Source organism: Salvelinus alpinus, chromosome 6 (genome assembly GCF_045679555.1).
Source record: "Salvelinus alpinus chromosome 6, SLU_Salpinus.1, whole genome shotgun sequence".
Lineage (NCBI taxonomy): Eukaryota > Metazoa > Chordata > Actinopteri > Salmoniformes > Salmonidae > Salvelinus > Salvelinus alpinus.
The window spans coordinates 50,213,300-50,233,228 of record NC_092091.1 but is presented as its reverse complement, the minus strand read 5'-3'; the positions used below and the strand labels follow the sequence as shown (position 1 = coordinate 50,233,228).

General features: G+C 44.1%; 1 protein-coding gene across 1 annotated transcript; it reads right to left on the bottom strand.

Moving 5' to 3' along the window:
- Positions 1-4,178: 4,178 nt before the first annotated feature.
- LOC139578810 (ATP-sensitive inward rectifier potassium channel 12-like) lies at positions 4,179-6,742 on the bottom strand. The gene has a single exon (XM_071406847.1). The coding sequence runs from the start codon at positions 6,560-6,562 to the stop codon at positions 5,261-5,263; it is 1,302 nt and encodes a 433-aa protein (XP_071262948.1). The 5' UTR covers positions 6,563-6,742; the 3' UTR covers positions 4,179-5,260.
- Positions 6,743-19,929: the final 13,187 nt, after the last annotated feature.

Here is a 19,929-nt window from a genome sequence, read left to right as displayed (position 1 = left end):
ATCAAGAACAACCCAGTAAGTCAGCATCTCGGGCTCGTTCAGTCAGTGGAAGACGTCCGATTGTGGTCAAAGTTCAACCGGTCCGTCGAGTCAGTTACAGTATCCCTTCTCCTTTCTTACGTCAGAGGCTTAGCAAGCAGCTCGGACGTCTCTTATATCTCCACAACTCTCCGGTTGGTAACATCTGGTGGCTTATGTTATTGGTATTTTATACCTAGATCTAGAGATTATAGATCAGTAGTTATGACGTGCTAAAATCTCAGAGCTCGGTTTGAATGCAGTTTCAGTTTTTATCTTCCCCCCCAATTCCCTCTACTCATCCCCAGGTTTACAGTTTCAGTTTGTGCTCTAGTATCAAGCTAACCCAACCAATTTCCTCGTCCTCCAAGCATATTCAGAGATATTAAGAAAAGAAACAGCTCAGCAAGATTGATATAAAAATAGAGTAGTGTTGATTTGTGAAAATAGTGAGCAAGTAAGTTTCCACTGCACATAGACAGACTGTCCTACCTACGGACCCATATGGGAGCATTACTAAGAGTCATGGACAACTAAGTCTAAGTCCCAAATGGCACCCTATTCCTTACATAGTGAAATACTTTTGACCAGGGCATAGGTAGTGCACTATATAGGGAATTGGGTATTAAAAGTGTTAATTAGTCTCATTAAATATCAATGGTCATCCACTACCCCATGATGCCGTAGATAAAGCAGATGTTGATGATGGTTTTGCATCTCTATGATCGCCCATTGCCATCATTATTACAGAGATGACACCTTGTACTGTAGTAGCAGCAAGTAAATGTATATGTTCCAAAAGGCACGTTTCCCTTCAAAGTGCACTACTGTTGACCAGGGCCCAAAGTTGTGCACAGATAATCTTTCTCGCCATGTATTTCATTAACCTTCCTAGAAGACAAAGCAATATGATGCTGTAGAATTACCAGCCAGGTCACCTGTGATACAAGTTAGTATTCGACATCCATCAATATCTGATATGACGTGGAAACTGGCCACTAGGGGCTACAGTGAGCGCTGTTACTCTAGTGGCTTTTGCTTTTGCTTAGGCATTGTAGACAGGGATGGTGGGTAGATATAGGCGTCTGCCTCTGGTGTCAAAGGTTGTTTTTGATATTTTTGTTTTAAGCCTATCCTAAACCTTAACCCTTACCTTAACCATTCGGACTTAATGCCTAACCTTAAGATTTCGGAGTTAATGCCTAAACTTAACCCCAACCTTAAAAATGTGTAGTTATGCCTAAGTACCTTAAACACTGTTTAATTAAGGTACAACATTTGACGTTTGGAAGAACTTAGAAATTTTACGTTTGAGCATCAAATGGATGAATGTCTAATTCTGACGTGAGACTGTGAGAGCTAGTTTAGAATTACAATGTTCTGTTCTCTCCATTACACGTGAATTATTATGAACAAAACAATATAGCCGCACAATTGAACAGATCAGCTAGTGTGTGAATTATACAAAGTGCTGAAACAAAACAAAAAAATTGACAAGTACTTAAATATTTCATCAAACCACTACTCCTCCAAGTTCATTAGCCATCTGACTGGCATTCATCCAACATTGCTTTTCAAAAGTTGATGGCTATTCTATACAATACATCTATGTCCCTCATTCCTACTCTATGAAAGATTGTCACCAAAACTATTATAGGTCATATAGGGCTATATAGTGAGTTACTTTGTGCAGTAGGAGGGACAAGGAATTCTGGTACTTCTGGTACAAAAATATACTAGAAAAACGTAACCTGTTTGACCTGTCTGTGGATCCTCCATACAGCAGTGTCCTGGGACTCTGTTGGGTTTGTAGGGAGGACTGAGGGTGCGTCCTTAATTGCACCTTATTCCCTATGTACTGTAGTGCTCTATTTTACTTTACTCTACCAGAGCTAGAGCACTATAGTGCACTATATAAGGAATAGAGTGCCATTTCGGAATAGGGTGCCGTTTCGGATATCGCAACCTGACACATACAGTACAGTACATGGACGAGTATTGCTCAAGCGCATGCACTAATACCAGCCGTATCTGGCTCTGACTGCACAGTCCAGTACACAACTTTGGTTTAGGTTTCATTTGGGAAGAAGAGTCCCGACGGGTAGTTAGGGCTTGAAGCCAAAGTTTTGTGTTGCCTTGAAAGTGTTGAAAGAATAGAAGCATCAGGAGGTCTATTTTGGGCCTGTCTTCTGTCTATAGCCAATCAGGGTCTGAATAATAAGAGTCAGTTGATTGGATTGGATACAACATGAGAGGTTCTGTTACACACCCTCAAAAGCCAACAGCAAGCTCCACCTTGAGAATAATGCTTATATGAATGGACCTTGATAGATGTGGCTAATTCTGGATAGCAGGACTGTACAATACAGTTTAAAAAGAACATAAACCACTGTAGTATAGTCTCTACCACCATACACTTCTTGATTTCCGTTCAAAACCGGAGTGGCATAAATCGGTGTAAGTAAAACAGTAGTAACACAACCTAACCTAAGAGAGGGTCTGATCTACTATCGTATTACTGATATATGTCCAATTCTTTCAGGTGTACACTTCCTGTTGTGTTGAACCTAACTGAATGACCCATGTCTTGACTATGGTATTGTTTTCTTGTTATTATTAGTTTTCACTCGTCTTTTCTTAAAACTGTATCTAATGTGCATAGTTCAGATATGAAAAGCAGAAGGAACAAGGCTTGCGTCACAAATGGCATCCTATTCCCTACACATCTATAGGGCTCTGGTCAAAAGTAGTGCACTATGTAGGGAAGGGCTGCCAAACCCTCTTCCTGGAGATCTACTGTCCTGTAGGTTTTCAGTCCAACCCTAATTTAGCAGTTCTGATTCAGCTAGTTAAGGTCTTGTTGAGCAGCTAATTAGTAGAATCAGGTGTGTTAAATTAGGGTTGGACTGAAAACCCACAGGATTTTAGATCTCCAGGAAGAGGGTTGGACAGCCCTGATGTAGGGAATAGGTACCATTTGGGACGTAACCATGATCCATCCACTCTATTTCCCACCCAGAGTTTTTTTACTTTGTGGTGACAAGTTTTGCAGTCAGTAATCTATTTCTACAACACATTTCATTCATTTAAATGATGTTACATAATCCCCTCCGTACTGTAATTAGACATTTCTCCAAGTGCTGTCTGTCTGCAAAGAGCCCTTGTGGGAGAACAGGTCGCTAATGTAATCTTCCTTTGTCTCTCTCCATTATTCTATTTCTCACTATTTCCTCCTTTGGGTCTGTTTAGGGATGTCCAATGGTATCTCTTCTTTAAGCAAACTCATGGCCGTGTTCATTAGGGCACTCAACGTTTCAAAACATATGCAATGGTAAACGAACATTTGCTGTTCCTGTTTGTCTGTTTTTATTCTCTTTTGGTGCCTAATTAACATGACCCATGTCTTGATTGATGTCTCCTCAGCCAATGTGATGACTGGAAGGAGTTTTAACAGTGCAAATTATATACCCATTTTTAGTACTGTACCATACTTTATCTACGTGATGATTGATTTACTTTACCGGCCAACTTTAATCTCTTCTCTTCTTTTTTTCCTTCCTCTTTTCTTCCCACTTTTCACTTATTTCCAATGTTTGAAGGTTTTTGGTAAGACTGTCTTTCAGTGGGTCAATACTACAGTTCTATATTATCCGGTCTTTAAACTCAGTCATCCAGCCAACTCCCATTGTAGTATTATCAGCGGAAATGTAGACTAATATACAGCTAAGGCTACTGCTCTTTTGTTAGCCAATCTTTAGATTTTGGGCAGTGGCTATTGGGTTAATTTGTTTGACTTTCAAGTGTAGCCGAGTGTAGCCCCTTAATGCAGTGCTTTGTTCTATTTGTGCTAGATTTTGGTGCGAGCTAACCTGTAACTGTCAATGTTGCTGCCTGGTCTGCCGTTCAGCTGGGTGCAATAACTGGAGCTGTCTAAATCAATCAGATTCCCTGTTCAAAACAAATAAATTGCTAGAGAGTGATTTAGACAGCAAACATTGTGTTTTGTTCACTTGATAGTGAATTGTGCCCACTAATTGTTTTCTATCTACACTACCATTCAAAAGTTTGGGGTCACTTAGAAATGTCCATTAAAATAACATCAAATTGATCAGAAATACAGTGTAGACATTGTTAATGTTGTAAATGACTATTGTAGCTGGAAATGGCAGATTTTTTATGGAATATCTACACAGGCGTACAGAATATAATAGCAAAAGGGTTTTCTAATGATCAATTAGCCTTTTAAAATGATAAACTTGGATTAGCTAACACAATGTGCCATTGGAACACAGGAGTGATGATTGCTGGTAATAGGCCTCTGTATGCCTATGTAGATATTCCATAAAAAATCTGCCGTTTACAGCTACAATAGTCATTTACAACATTAACAATGTCTACACTGTATTTCTGATCAATTTTATGTTATTTTAAAGAACAAGAAATGTGCTTTTCTTTCAAAAACAAGGACATTTCTAAGTGACCCCAAACTTTTGAACGGTAGTGTAGGTTCCCAGTAATTTAACAAAAGCTACTTTCATAATATCAATTGTTTACTTTCTAAGTGATTCAAATTGCATAGAAATGCAAAATACACAATGCACATTTATGCATTTAATCACTGTATTCTTCCAATTTGAAGGTTATGTTTCATATATATTTCAAATAGCTAATTTGCTGCAGGCAACATTTATGGAAAGCACCTTTAAAACTACAGGTGTGCATATAGAAAATGTTTAGCTAAATATCAGTAGGTATCCAGTGTTTCTATTTCCAACACACTCTCCCTCTTTGACAGACTCTGTAAACTACAATACAGGGCAGTTATAAGAATCCCCTAAAATACCCTCTTGATCTGTTGGAAATACTTCACACACTTTACTAAGAAATCTATATAATTTTTTTTATAGCTAAGATATTATTTCCTAATAGACAATGAATATTGCATTATATAAAGCTCCTACCTCAAACTATCTCATGACCAAAATATTTCAAGTTTTCCTAAAGAGAGAGGGGTCTTTTTATGACCGTTCCTGTTATTCCATGCTATGAGGAAGCAGCACTGCTGTCTCCACTCCTGGCTGTTTCTAGTCTGACTAGAGGGATTTCCTCTTTCCTTATGGCTGTAGCGTGATGCTAACAAGTCATGGTTTTTATATGGCACTTGCATTACTCTGCATGTATTCACATGGAAAACAACCCGCTAGAACTGAGTTACAAGAAAAATATTGTCAAAGGTCTAAGGTCATATCTCTGATTCTCTATGATATGACCTCTTGTCTAGGCCGACTGTGGCCTCCAGTCTCTCTAGCTCTGGCACCCTGTCCATATCCTCCTTCCCCTCCTCATCCTCTTCCTCGTCTCGGCTGATAAAAGCCAGCTCATTCTCATAGCAGAAAGAGTTGGCGGTGGGCGTAGGATCCTTGTCCTCGTCCTCCATCTCCGCCATGTCCTTGGCACTGCACTGGGGGGTGGACGGCACCTCAAAGGTTTTGTGGAAGTGAGCGTAATCCACTTTGTACTGGCTCTTCTCCTCGAAGACGACAGGCTCAAAGCGGTGACCCCACAGGATCTCTGAGGACAGGTAGGAGCTGCGAGCTTGCGCTGTCATGGCTGTGGCTTCCACCATCCCTTCAAGTATCACCACTATCTCAAAGTCGGACAACTCTAGGTCCTGCTTGCTGATGCCAAACAGGGGGCTTTCCTCATCAATCTCGTGCACAATGGTGAGCGGGGAGACCAGGAAGATGCGGTCGATGCCCGTGTCATACCCTACGTTGATGTCGATCTGGTCCAGGGGGATGTACTCACCCTCCTCGGTGATGCGAGGCTTGATGAGCTGGGCCCGGACGTGGGCCTCCACCATGTGGCTCTTCCTCAAGTTGCCCACCCTCCACATAAGGCACAGCTTCCCGTCACGCATGGCGATCACTGCATTGTTGCTGAACAGCAGCGTCTCTGCACGCTTCTTAGGCCGCGCCATCTTGGCTAAGATGGCGCCGATCATGAAGGAGTCGATGATGCAACCAAAGATGGACTGGAAGACCACCATGAAGACAGCCGAGGGGCACTCCTCCGTCACGCAGCGGAAGCCATAACCAATGGTGGTCTGGGTCTCCACAGAGAACAGGAAAGCGGCCACAAAGCTGTTGACCTGCAGGACGCAGGGGCTGAAGTTATCGTCTCCACCACCCGGGTTGTCCATATCCCCGTGAAGCAATGCGATGACCCAGAAGGCCAGGCCGAATGCCAGCCAGGACACCACGAACACCAGTGTGAACATCAGGAACATCCAGCGCCAGCGGATGTCCACACACGTGGTGAAGATGTCTGACATGTAGCGCTGCGACTTCTCGTCCATGTGCGAGAAGCGCACATTGCACTGGCCGTTCTTGTTCACGAAGCGACTGCGGCACTTGCGGCGCATCGTGTGGATCTTGCCGTTGCCGAAGCCGTTGCCCATTGTGACAGCCGGCATGGCACCGAGACGCAGGCCTTCTTCCTCCGAGGACACAATGCAGTAGCTGTGTGCCCCGACCACACTCATAACCGAGCCAGACTCAGCTAGTGGGGCACCAGAGAGTCGCTGCTCCAACTCAACAGACAGAGTGGTAGTCGAGATGCGGGAAATAGCACTGGGGATCACAGGAAATGGCTACAGGCAGCTCCCCCCTTCTGCCAAAACAGATCTCTGTCCAAGTGGGCCAAATGGGTCCTAGACACACCCTTCCTGACCTGAGGAGAGGAGAGAAGCCAGAGGTTAGTCTACTACACACAGGATCCTGATATTATCTACTGTTTGTATGATAAAAAATGAAACAATTGAAATAGGCCATGTTAAACAACACCTCTCCCATTCTGCCTCAAAGACTCATATACTCAGCGGCATTATTTTAAGTGTTTTATCACTACAATGGTGTGGTGCGTAGTACTCGATCACTTTGGGCTTGGTGCGCCTTAGTAGCAGCAGATGTTGCTAATTAAATCAAGTTCACACTCTTTTTTGTGAAAATTGTAAGCAGCCATTCAGCTGGGATCCTGGTCTTGAGGCTTATAATAGTAGTTATTAAACTCCCCAGTAGACTAGTCTGTGTCCCAAATGAAACCCTATTCCCTTTATAGTAACCTCCCACCACCACCACCACGTCATCAGCACCCCCTGGTCTGGCTCTGCCTGTACTGTAGTCTAGTGGCTGAGCAGTGTGATTTGTCGCTCTAATAATAGCTGCCAGTCACATTGAGCCCCCTTTTCCACAGCTCAGACTCTGAGAGCTCACTGCGTTCTGATTGCGTTTATTTTCAACACAAGAACTGGACAGACCATTTTATTTCAATGCATCTCCAGCACAGTTCATGTCAACGCAGCTAAGCAGATCATTTCAGTGAAACAATGTTTTGACCTTTAGGTGTTCATCAGGTGCTGAATACGGAAACAGAACTGATACCATATTGCAGTGAAATGTGTAGCGACACAAAAAGTAGGTTATGGCATATGGACCACATCGTTATTGACTGACCTCCTTACTGACCTCTCAGTAAGGAGGACCACATCGTTATTGACTGACCTCTCTCGTAGTCTCTCTCTCTCTCTCTCTCTCTTTCTCTCACTCTCTTTTTCTTTCTCTCTCTCTGTCGTATCCTCTCCTACTCTCTTTCTCTCTCCCTCTCTCAAGTCTCTCTCTCTCTATTATCGACCAACCAGTAAACAGGAGTCACTGAAAGGGAACCTGATTTGCTGAGATATTGTGGGACGGCTCAATGTAAGAGAGTGCTTAAAGGAGTCACCATGGAAACAGGTCACCACACCAAGACTGAGGGCTGCTGAGATTGGGTGCCTGGCGTTCTGTAGCTATATCTAAGATGTGGTAACTTTGGGGGCTGGTTTGATCGCAGGTGTGAGGTGGTTCGTAATTTCCTAATTGGTGTTGTCTCAGTACACAGGTAACGTAAAATCATCCGGGGGCAGACTTTCCTTTCCTCCCTCTTCACTATCTCCTCCTCTCCTAGAATATGGCTATAAATCGATTATTTTTAACAGGAGTAACTGGCCTTGCCCGTCTTGGTGTCTTGCCACCCTAAATGAAGTATTTCTGGTTCCCTCCAGGTGGCAGAACAGTCAGGAAGAGTTGCCCCCTTCCTGTGAGCATGGTTGTGTCCAAATGGCATCACAGTCCCTATATAGTGCAGTACTTTTGACCAGAGCCCTCTATAGAAAATAGGATGCCATTTGGAACGCAGCCCATGTACAGAGAAACCAACCAACAGCGAGACAGACTGAAGAAGATAAGCTGGAGAGGGCGAGTGATGGTGAGAGTGAAGTACTGTAATGGAACATAGAGAAACCAGAGAGAGAGAGTGAAGAGGTGAGAAGAAAGGATTAAAAAAGGATAGAGGTCAGGGAAGACAGGGAGGCACTGTGGAAGGACACAAGGAAGAAGAAAGGGAAGAGAAGGAGGCAGAAAACAGGGGGGACCCTTAGGACTGTAGAAGGGAGGGAGAGGGAGAAATGGATACTGGTCTAAATAGAGCTTGTCTGTTTTGTCAAACGTCTGTCAACAAATGACTCCGCTATCTCTCCAATAACCAAAGAAAAACCCTCTGCTGCTGTCACCGCGGTTATTGCTCTCCTCTTGTTCTGTACCTACCTGCCGATAGACATTTCAGTATAATTTTATTAATTTTGCTGCAGTGGGCGAAATCAGGGTCGCACAGGGTTTCTTGGTAGTCTTAAACAAATCTACTTTGACACAAAAGTATACACCTCACACACATGCTTATGGGCATTACAAAAAAAAAGACACCATGTCAGATATAGAGTTGAAATGTATTCAATTTTGAGTTTGGATCCTAATATTACATTTTATATGCATCACAGAAGACTGAAATATAACAAAACTGTTTAACATAGAAACACTGGATTTTCTGCAACACAAAACATTTAAAAGTGTATTAATTAGGAAAAATATGAATAACATTAGACCCATGAGGCCACTAGGTCATTTGACTGCAGGAATAGGGCTACAGCCAACAGGTACAATGTACTATGATGCCAGTATGCATGAATAGAATGGCGCCGGAGGAGAGTTATGGGCTCCTAACCAATTGTGCTATTTTCTGTGTTTTTTCACGTTGTTTGTAACTCATTTTGTACATAATGTTTCTGTCACCGTCTCTTATGATCGAAAAGAGATTCTGGATATCAGAACAGCATTACTCACCTCGAACTGGACAAATATATATTTTGTTATGAGTCAGATGCGAAAGATTCACTCGAGATACCCGACCAGGCCCAAATCCCATCATTCGCATGAAGAGAAGACGCGGATACACCCACACTACACAGTAGGGTTGGCAGGTCTTCTTCCCACACTGTAGGGTTGCTAGGTCTTGTTCCCAAAGCGCCGGGGAGTGTCGGAGCAAGCCAGGGGAAGCAGGTTGGGGTGCCTTGTGAGAATTCGTCGGCGAGTGGGTAACCCACCTCTACCATCTGTCCAATTGGGCAACGTGCAACCATTGGAGAATAAACTGGATGAGCACCCAGTTCAAGACTATCCTACCAACGGGATATTAAAAACTGTAAAATCCTATGTTTCACCAAGTCGTGGCTGAACGACGACATGGATAATATACAGCTGGCTGGTTTTTCCATGTATCGGCAAGACAGAACAGCTGCCTCCGGTAATATATGGGGTGGCGGTCGATATCTATTTGTCAATAACAGCTGGTGCGTGAAATCAAATATTAAGGAATTCTCTAGGTGTTGCTCGCCTGAGGTAGAGTATCTCATGATAAGCTGTAGACCACACTATTTACCCAAGTAATTTTCATTTATATTTTTCGTAGCTGTCTATTTACCACCACAAACCGGTGCTGGCGCTAAGACAGCACTCAATGCAGGGAAACGTAAATCCATTTTACCTCATTTCTACCAGCAACAAAAGGGAGAAAAAAATCTAGACCACCTTTACTCCACACACAAGCTCTCCCTCACCCTCCATTTGGCAAATCTGACAATAATTCTATACTCCTGATTCCTGCAGGAAGTACCAGTACCAGTGACTCGCTTAAAACGGTAGTGGTCAGATGACGGAGATGCTAAGCTACAGGAGTTTTTTGCTATCACAGACTGGAATATGTTCCGGGACTCGTCCGATGGCATTGAGTAGTATACCACATCAGTCACCGGCTTCATCAATAAGTGCATCGATGATGTTGTCCTCACAGTGAGTGTGCGTACATACCCCAAACAGAAGCCATGGATTACAGGCAACATCTGCACTGAGCTAATGGGTAGAGCTGCAACTTTCAAGGAGCGGGACTCTAACCCGGATGCTTATAAGAAATCCCACTATAACCTCTGATGAACCATCATGCTGCAGGAGGGATTGGTGCACTTCACAAAATAGATGGCAGCAAGAGGAAGGATATGTGGATATATTGAAGCAACATCTCAAGACATCAGTCAGGAAGTTAAAGCTTGGTCGCAAATGGGTCTTCCAAATGGACAATGACCCCAAGCATACTTCCAAAGTTGTGGCAAAATGTGTCAGGTTTTGGCCAGGACTGTTCTGGTTTTTTTTGTCACTAGATGTCCCCATTGCACCTTTTTTGTACCTTTTGTTTTTCCCTTGCTCTAATTATTGTTTGCACCTGTATGTCGTTCCCTTGTTAGTATTTAATCCCTGTGTGTTCCTCAGTTCCCTGCTCAGTGTTTGTATGTTAGCACCCAGCCCAAGCCTTGTTGTGAACATATATTTTTCTCTTGTTGGATTTTCCAGAGGTTCTCTGGTTTTGTTCTTTTGTATTTTGGATTAGTCTTTTGAGGTTTGTTTTTCCCTTGCTGTTTTTACCACTTTGTGGATTTTCTTTGTATTTTGGAAGATATCTATTTTTTTATTAAACCACCATCTCTAGTACTGCTGTGTCTGCCTCATCTTCTGGGTTCTGCCGATTTAGTGACTGTTTCTCGCACCGGGTCCTGACAGAAACACTGAGCCTTCTGTCAGGACCCGGTGCGAGAAACAGTCACTAAATCGGCAGAACCCAGAAGATGAGGCAGACACAGCAGTACTAGAGATGGTGGTTTAATAAAAAAATAGATATCTTCCAAAATACAAAGAAAATCCACAAAGTGGTAAAAACAGCAAGGGAAAAACAAACCTCAAAAGACTAATCCAAAATACAAAAGAACAAAACCAGAGAACCTCTGGAAAATCCAACAAGAGAAAAATATATGTTCACAACAAGGCTGGGGCTGGGTGCTAACATACAAACACTGAGCAGGGAACTGAGGAACACACAGGGATTAAATACTAACAAGGGAACGACATACAGGTGCAAACAATAATTAGAGCAAGGGAAAAACAAAAGGTACAAAAAAGGTGCAATGGGGACATCTAGTGACAAAAAAACCCAGAACAGTCCTGGCCAAAACCTGACAAAAATGGCTTAAGGACTACAAAGTCAAGGTATTGGAGTGGCCATCACAAAGCCCTGACCTCAATCCCATAGAAAATTTGTGGGCAGAACTGAAAAAGCATGTGCAAGCAAGGAGGCCTACAAACCTGACAAACCTGCCTCAAACCTGACTCAGCGTTCAACACCATAGTGCTCTCAAAGCTCACCACCAAGATAAGGACCCTGGGACTAAACAGCTCCCTCTGCAACTGGATCCTGGACTTCCTGACAGGCCACCCCAAGTGGTAACGATAGGTAAATGTAGGCAACAACACTTCTGCCATGCTGTCCCTCAACACAGGGGCCCCTGAGGGGTGCGTGCTTAGTCCCCTCCTGTAACTGAGTGGCCAAGCACGACTCCAACACCATCATTAAGTTTTCCAACAACACAACAGTGGTAGGCCTGATCACCGATAACGATGAGACAGCCTATAGGGAGGAGGTCAGAGATCCATAAGTGTGGTGCCAGGACAACAACCGCTCCCTCAATGTGATCAAGACAAAGGTGATGATCATGGACTACCGGAAAAGGAGGGCCGAGCACGCCCCCATTCTCATCGACGAGGCTGTAGTGAAGCAGGTTGAGAGCTTCAAGTTCCTTGTTGTCCACAACACCTACAAACACACCAAGACAGTCGTGAAGAGGGCACGACAATGCCTATTCCCCCTCAAGAGACTGAAAAGATTTGGCATGGGTCCTCAGATCCTCAAAAAGTTCTTCAGCTGCACCATCGAAAGCATCCTGACTGGTTGCATCACTGCCTGGTATGGGAACTGCTCGGTCTCCGACCGCAAGGCACTACAGAGGGTAGTGCGTACAGCCCTGTACATCACTGGGGCCAAGCTTTCTGCCATCCAGGACCTCTATACCAGGGGGTGTCAGAGGAAGGCCCTAAAAATAAAAAAAAGACTCCAGCCACCCTAGTCATAGACTGTTCTCTCTGCTACCGCACGGCAAGCGGTACCGGAGCGCCAAGTCTAGGTCCAAGAGGCTTCTTAACAGCTTCTAACCCCAAGCCATAAGACTCCTGAACAGCTAATCAAATGGCTACCCAGACTATTTGCATTGACCCCCCATGTTTTTTAAGCTGCTGCTACTCGCTGTTTATTTTATATTATCTATGCATAGTCAATTTACCCCTACCTACATGTACATATTACCTCAATTACCTCGACTAACCTGCACCTTCTGTTATGATCCCGGTGTGACCCCGTTAAATGTCTTAGAATCATAAGAAACAAATTATGTTTTTGTTGTCATAGGAGACTTGGTAAACAAGTTATGTATTATAGCTTGAAATCATGCTTAAAGAATGTAATGTTGCTCTCTACAGATATAAAATAGTACTCAAGGGTGGGCCTCTGACAAAAATAATTATTTTTCAAAGGCCCACCCTTAAATGTAATGCATTACGCACATTTTACAGAGTGAGAATTTAAGTCCATTACACTGTTCCTGTGCAACACGTAATGTTACCCAACATTTACTTGCCTCTTCTTCGACAGTGAAACCGTGAGATAATTGCCATCTGAACCTGATCAGCCGTATGGGATGGTAGAGTCACACGTCACACTATATGCAGAGACTGCACTATTGCCAGATAACTCGCAGATCATATGAGTGTTTTAATGCCACGAATAGACACACAGCGGTGTTAGATGTTGCACAGTAGAGGGACAGGACAGGAGCTGGTCTATGGCTGGCCACTGGAATATACTGTATATTAGTCTATGGCTGGACATTGGAAAATATATTAGTTTCTGTCTGGCCATTGAAACATGGCAGGCTAGACTAGTTTAGAACAGGCCTTGTACTTAATGTCACTCTTCTCTTTAAGGGTTTTCTGATGAAGTGGGGCTGAATATTGTCTATAATGTACAGTACACTGAGCATGTATTAATAACACACTTAAAAATTCATGTCATTATTAAAAGCCTGCTGGGTCCAATCGCAATGAAATTTTCACAGAGTTAGTGGTAGAGCGCCCTGCTCAAAATAAGTGCTATTTGAGACACAGGCTAAGTGAGTCAGAGAGCACTGTAGAGAGAGACATGTACAGTGAGATGATTCAGCACATAGCCAATTGTAATCAGACCTGTATATTTGACCCCCCCACCCTTGACTTAGGTGACCCACTTATGTGACTAGCTAACAAACGCACTCTGAAGTCCGAACTCTCAAAACAACACATACTGTATGTTCAAACAAAGAAACAAATACAAACAGAGAGACAGAAAGACAGACAGACACCGAAATTAGAGACCTTCCATGAGTATCTCCTTGGTATTTATGACTATTATATTTCAAGAGGGTGTTAAAGTCCAATGAATGAAGTCCATGCCAAGATGATATTGTTGCTGTACTTTGGCTTGACTGACATGTAGTTACAGACATTTAGGCTACCTGTTGGTTTGGTTTATGTCATCTGCTATCTGAATATTCACAGCAAAGTTATATAGTCAAGTGAATCTCATGATTTAGAGAATCTAATATTATTTTCACAGAATATTTATGAAATTTATATTTCATTTTTTGAATGTACTGAGTTGAAATGAGAGGACATCATAATTCCCAGCTTTGATCTGTACTAAAATCAACGACTGACAGACTATCAAATTTGGTCTTTTGCAAATGCAATGCATCATAGGGCCCTGAGATAAGAGAATTTAAAAAAATTGTTTATGCATTATACACACACGTAATCTCCCATCTGTTGAAGCGCCTCTTGAATGTAGTCCTCCATGGCCTGGGTCTCAGCCACCGCCAGAGGGTAGATGCGTCTGCGCGGAGGTGTGGCACCGGAAAACAGGTCATTGGCACAGTCCCAAGGGGCGATGAGGAGGGAGACAGGTAGCGCGGGTCTTGGAGAATACCTCCCTTAGATCCTGATATTCCCCTGGGATGTTGGGCAACCACAGGACTCTCAACCAACGTGGAACCACAGGGGACAGGGAAGCAGGTCTTCCGGTATTCAGGTGATTAGTCAATGATTCTCATCCTCGACCATGAGATGGTAGGGTTATGGCTCTGAAGCCAAGGTAGGCCGAGGATGATCTTGTGAACTGGTGCACGTGTGATGAAGGGAATGTTTTTCTGGTGATTGGGCTCCACGGTGAGGGTGAGCGGTTGGGTGATGTGTGTGATGGTTCTGGATCCTAGAGACCGACAGTCGAGACCTTGAACCAGAAAAGGAGAGGAGAGCGGGTAGGTAGTAATATTGAGAGAGGAGGCAAGGGTCTGATCCATAAAGCTCCCAGCGGCGTCGGAATCCACTAAAGCTGTAGACAAAAGGCATGAGGGACAGTCAGCCAGAGTGATGGGTACTAAAACGAGTAACAGGAAGAGCAGTAGATGGAATACTCACTCCTGGTCCAGGGGATGTAACATCACGTGACCGTCCCTCTGCTCTAGTGGATCCCGGATTCTTTAGTAACGGACACCGCTGGCGCTTGTGCCCTCCCTGGCCACAGTACAGACAGAGCCCCAGCTCTGGAAGGCATGTGGGAAGGCATGTGACCCCTACCTCCATGGGTTCAGGCTCTGATCCCGAACATGCGCCGAAGAGGGAGAGAAGCGATAAGATGCCGACGCTCCCGGAAGAGGCTATCCAGACAGATGGCCATCGCAATGAGTGTGTCCAGGGTGAGGTTGTCATCTTGGCAGGCCAGTTCCGTCTGGACCTCCTCCTTCTAAATAGTGTGCTAATCACCGGCTCATTCCATCCACTGGAAGCTGCTACTGCCCAGAAGGTAAGCGTCTGATTCCCCTGCTGGAGCTGAAGCTCACCTCCCTCTCTGCCCTCTGCGGGATGATTGAAAATACATTTAAACAGAGCCATGAACCCCTCATAAGACTCCAGATCCTCTCCTCTCTCCCAGACGGTCATAGCCCATTCCAATGCCCGCCCAGTCAGCAGAGAAATAACCGTGGCAACCTTAGACCTCTCGGTGGTGGGGGCTCCCATCTGATGTGCGAAATGGAGGGAGCACTGAAGGAGGAAGCCATGGCATTTGGATGATGTCCCGTCATATTTCTCAGGGAGGTATAGACGGGCATCGCTGACCTGAGCGGGTTGCTGAATGGGCTGGTGTGCTGGGTAGACTGGCTCTAGAATATCCTCCGCTGTTGAGACGTTGTAGACTGAGGAGAACATCTTCCATGGCCGTCCCCAGTTGAGCCAGCTGATCATGGTGTTGACGAAGAAGTTCACCTTCACCTATTTTGAGTTGGTATTCTGTAATGATTGGGTGTTGAGTCCAAAGCAGGTGCAACGTGTTTAATCAAACAACAAAACCAAGAACAAAACATTAACTTAAGGCAGAATGCCGATACACAAGAACAATACCAACTGGTGAGTGAACATGGGAGAGTGACATATAAAGGGGAGAAAATTATGAAGGTAATGGACTCCAGGTGTGAATCATAATGATGATGAGTGCCAGTTGTGCGTAATGACGAATCCCAGGACCGGTGGTTAGTACTCTGGCGACGTTGTACGCCGGAGGGGAGGGGAGGAGCAGGAACAGACATGACAGGGATCTGTAATTTTATATCAGACTTTCAAGCCAGTGTTCAAATTGAAGGCCTACTTCAAGTTCAGTAGCAGTTGTTTTGATGTACCTTTTAATAAATTATTGTAGTGATGAAGTCAATCTCTCCTCCACTTTGAGCCATGAGAGATTTACATACATATTATTGTTAGCTCTCCATGTACATTTAAGGGCCATCCGTGCTGCCCTGTTCCGAGCCAATTGATGTCATTAGTAAAGATTGAGACAAGTAAGGGGCCTAGACAACTGCCCTGGGGATTTCCTGATTCTACCTGGATTATGTTCGAGAGAATCCATTAAAGAACACCCTCTGTGTTCTGTTGGACAGGTAACTCTTTATCCACAATATAGCAGGGTGTGTAAAGCCATAACACATGAGCTTTTCCAACAGCAGACTATGATCGATAATGTCAAAAGCCGCGCTGAAGTCTAACAAGCCAGTCATTTGTGTAAGTGCCGTGCTTATGTCCTTCCCAATAAGCGTGCTGAAAGTCTGTTGTCAATTTGTTTATAGTAAAATAGCATTGAATCTAGTCAAACAATTTTTCCAAAAGTTTACTTAGGGTTGCTAATGTGGAAGGTTGCTAACAGGCTGATTGGTCGGCTATTTAAGCCAGTAAAAGGGGCTTTACTATTCTTGGGTAGCGGAATTACTTTTGCTTCCCTCCAGGCTGAGGGCACACACTTTCTAGTAGGCTTAGATTGACGATATGGCAAATAGGAGTGGCAATATCTTCCGCTATTATCCTGACTAATCCAAGTTGTCAGACCCCGGTGGCTTGTCATTGTTGACATACAACAATCATTTTTTCCCCTCTTCCACACTCACTTTACGGAATAAAAAATTACAATTCTTGTCTTTCATAATTTGATCAGTTATACTTGGTTACACTGACAGCGTTTGTTGCTGGCATGTCATGCCTAAGTTTGCTAATCTTGCCATTGAACGAAATCATTAAAAGTAGTTGGCAGGTAGCCTAGTGGTTAGAGCATTGGGCCAGTAACTGGAAGGTTGCTGGATTGAATCAATGAGCTGACAAGGTAAAAATCTGTTGTTCTGCCCGTGAGCAAGACAGTTCCCCAGGCGCTGAAAATGTGGATGTCGTTTAAGGCAGCCCCCCGCACCGCTCTGATTCAGAGGGGTTGGGTTAAATGTGGAAGACATTTCAGTTGAGTACTTTCAGTTGGACAACTGACGAGATACCCCCCTTTCCCAGTATCAGTGTTTTTTGTGATGAATGAGCCATCTGATTCAATGAATGATGGAGCTGAGTTTGCCTTTTCGACCAAAAATGTATTTAAGGGGCTCCAAAGCTTTTTACTATCATTCTTTATATAATTTATCTTTGTTTCATAGTATAGTTTATTCTTCTTTATATTCCCTTTAGTGACATGATTTCTAAATTTGCAGCCAATCAGTTGTGCCGCCAGACTAATTTGCCATTCATGACTCACGCGTGCATACATTTTACGTATCGGTGGTCCTGGGAATCAAACCTACTACCCTGGCATTACAAGTGCCCTGCTCTACCAATTGAGCTTTTCAACACTGACTATTGACGTGCAAATTAAGTATTGTTATGTACCGTAGCGTATATGGTTGGTCTTGTTGGCAGCGATGGGCACTGGTCAAATGATACATTTTTCATTTAACCTTTATTTAACCAGGTAGGCTAGTTGAGAACAAGTTCTCATTTGCAACTGTGACCTGGCCAAGATAAAGCATAGCAATTCGACACATACAACAACACAGAGTTACACATGGAATAAACAAAACATACAGTCAATAATACAGTAGAACAAAGAAAACAAAAAGTCTAAATACAGTGAGTGCAAATGAGGTAAGATAAGGGAGTTAAGGCAATAAATAGGCCATGGTGGCGAAGTAAGTACAATATAGCAATTAAACACTGGAATGGTAGATGTGCAGAAGATGAATGTGCAAGTAGAGATACTGGGGTGCAAAGGAGCAAGATAAATAAATAAATACGGTATGGGGATGAGGTAGGTAGATAGATGGGCTGTTTACAGATGGGCTATGTACAGGTGCAGTGATCTGTGAGCTGCTCTGACAGCTGGTGCTTAAAGCTAGTGAGGGAGATGTGAGTCTCCAGCTTCAGACATTTTTGCAGTTCGTTCCAGTCATTGGCAGCAGAGAACTGGAAGGAAAGACGACCAAAGGAGGAATTGGCTTTGGGGGTGACCAGTGAGATATACCTGCTGGAGCGTGTGCTACGAGTGGGTGCTGCTATGGTGACCAGTGAGCTGAGATAAGGCGGGGCTTTACCTAGCAGAGACTTGTAGATAACCTGTAACCAGTGGGTTTGGCAATGAGTATGAAGCGAGGGCCAACCAACGAGAGCAATGGTGGGTAGTGTATGGGGCTTTGGTGACAAAACGGATGGCACTGTGATAGACTGTGATAGACTGCATCCAGTTTGTTGAGTAGAGTGTTGGAGGCTATTTTATAGATGGCATCACCAAAGTCGAGGATCGGTAGGATGGTCAGTTTTACGAGGGTATGTTTGGCAGCATGAGTGAAGGATGCTTTGTTGCAATATAGGCAGCCGATTCTAGATTTAATTTTGGATTGGAGATGCTTAATGTGAGTCTGGAAGGAGAGTTTACAATCTAACCAGACACCTAGGTATTTGTAGTTGTCCACGTATTCTAAGTCAGAGCAAGTTAAACTAAATGCATGCTATTCAACCGATCACTGCCCGCACCTGCCCGCCCGTCCAGCATCACTACTCTGGACGGGCGGGCAGGTGCGGGCAGTGATTGGTTGAATAGCATGCATTTAGTTTTACTTGCGTTTAAGAGCAGTTGGAGGCCACGGAAGGAGAGTTGTATGGCATTGAAGCTCGTCTGGAGGTTAGTTAACACAGTGTCCAAAGAGGGGCCAGAAGTATACAGAATGGTGTCGTCTGCGTAGAGGTGTATCAGAGAATCACCAGCAGCAAGAGCAACATCATTGATGTATACAGAGAAGTCGGCCCAAGGATTGAACCCTGTGGCACCCCCATAGAGGACTGCCAGAGGTCCGGCCAACAGGCCCTCCGATTTGACACACTGAACTCTATCAGAGAAGCAGTTGGTGAACCAGGCGAGGCAATCATTTGAGAAACCAAGGTTGTCGAGTCTGCCAATAAGAATGTGGTGATTGACAGAGTCGAAAGCCTTGGCCAGGTCGATGAATACGGCTGCACGGTAATGTCTCTTATCGATGGCGGTTATGATGTCGTTTAGGACATTGAGCGTGGCTGAGGTGCACCCATGACCAGCTCTGAAACCAGATTGCATAGCGGAGAAGGTACGGTGGGATTCGAAATGGTCGGTAATCTATTTGTTAACTTGGCTTTCGAAGACCTTAGAAAGACAGGGTAGGATAGATATAGGTCTGTGGCAGTTTGGGTCTAGAGTGTCTCCGCCTTTGAAGAGGGGGATGACCGCGGCAGCTTTCCAATCTTTGGGAATCTCTAACAATACGAAAGAGAGGTTGAACAGGCTAGTAATAGGGGTTGCAACAATTTCGGCAGATCATTTTAGAAAGAGAGGGTCCAGATTGTCTAGCCCGACTGATTTGTAGGGGTCCAGATTTTGCAGCTCTTTCAGAACATCAGCTATCTGGATTTGGGTGAAGGAGAAATGGTGGAGGCTTTGGCGGGTTGCTTTGGAGGGTGCCGGGCAGTTGACCGGGGTAGGGGTAGCCAGGTGGAAAGCATGGCCAGCCGTAGAGAAATGCTTATTGAAATTCTCCATTATAGTGGATTTATCGGTGGTGACAGTGTTTCCTAACCTCAGAGCAGTGGGCAGCTGGGAGGAGGTGCTCTTATTCTCCATGGACTTTACAGTGTCCTAGAACTTTTTTGAGTTAGTACTACAGGATGCAAATTTCTGTTTGAA

Excerpts from the sequence above, each read along its gene's own strand:
- LOC139578810 (XM_071406847.1), bottom strand. The coding sequence starts at position 6,562 with ATGAGTGTGGTCGGGGCACACAGCTACTGCATTGTGTCCTCGGAGGAA.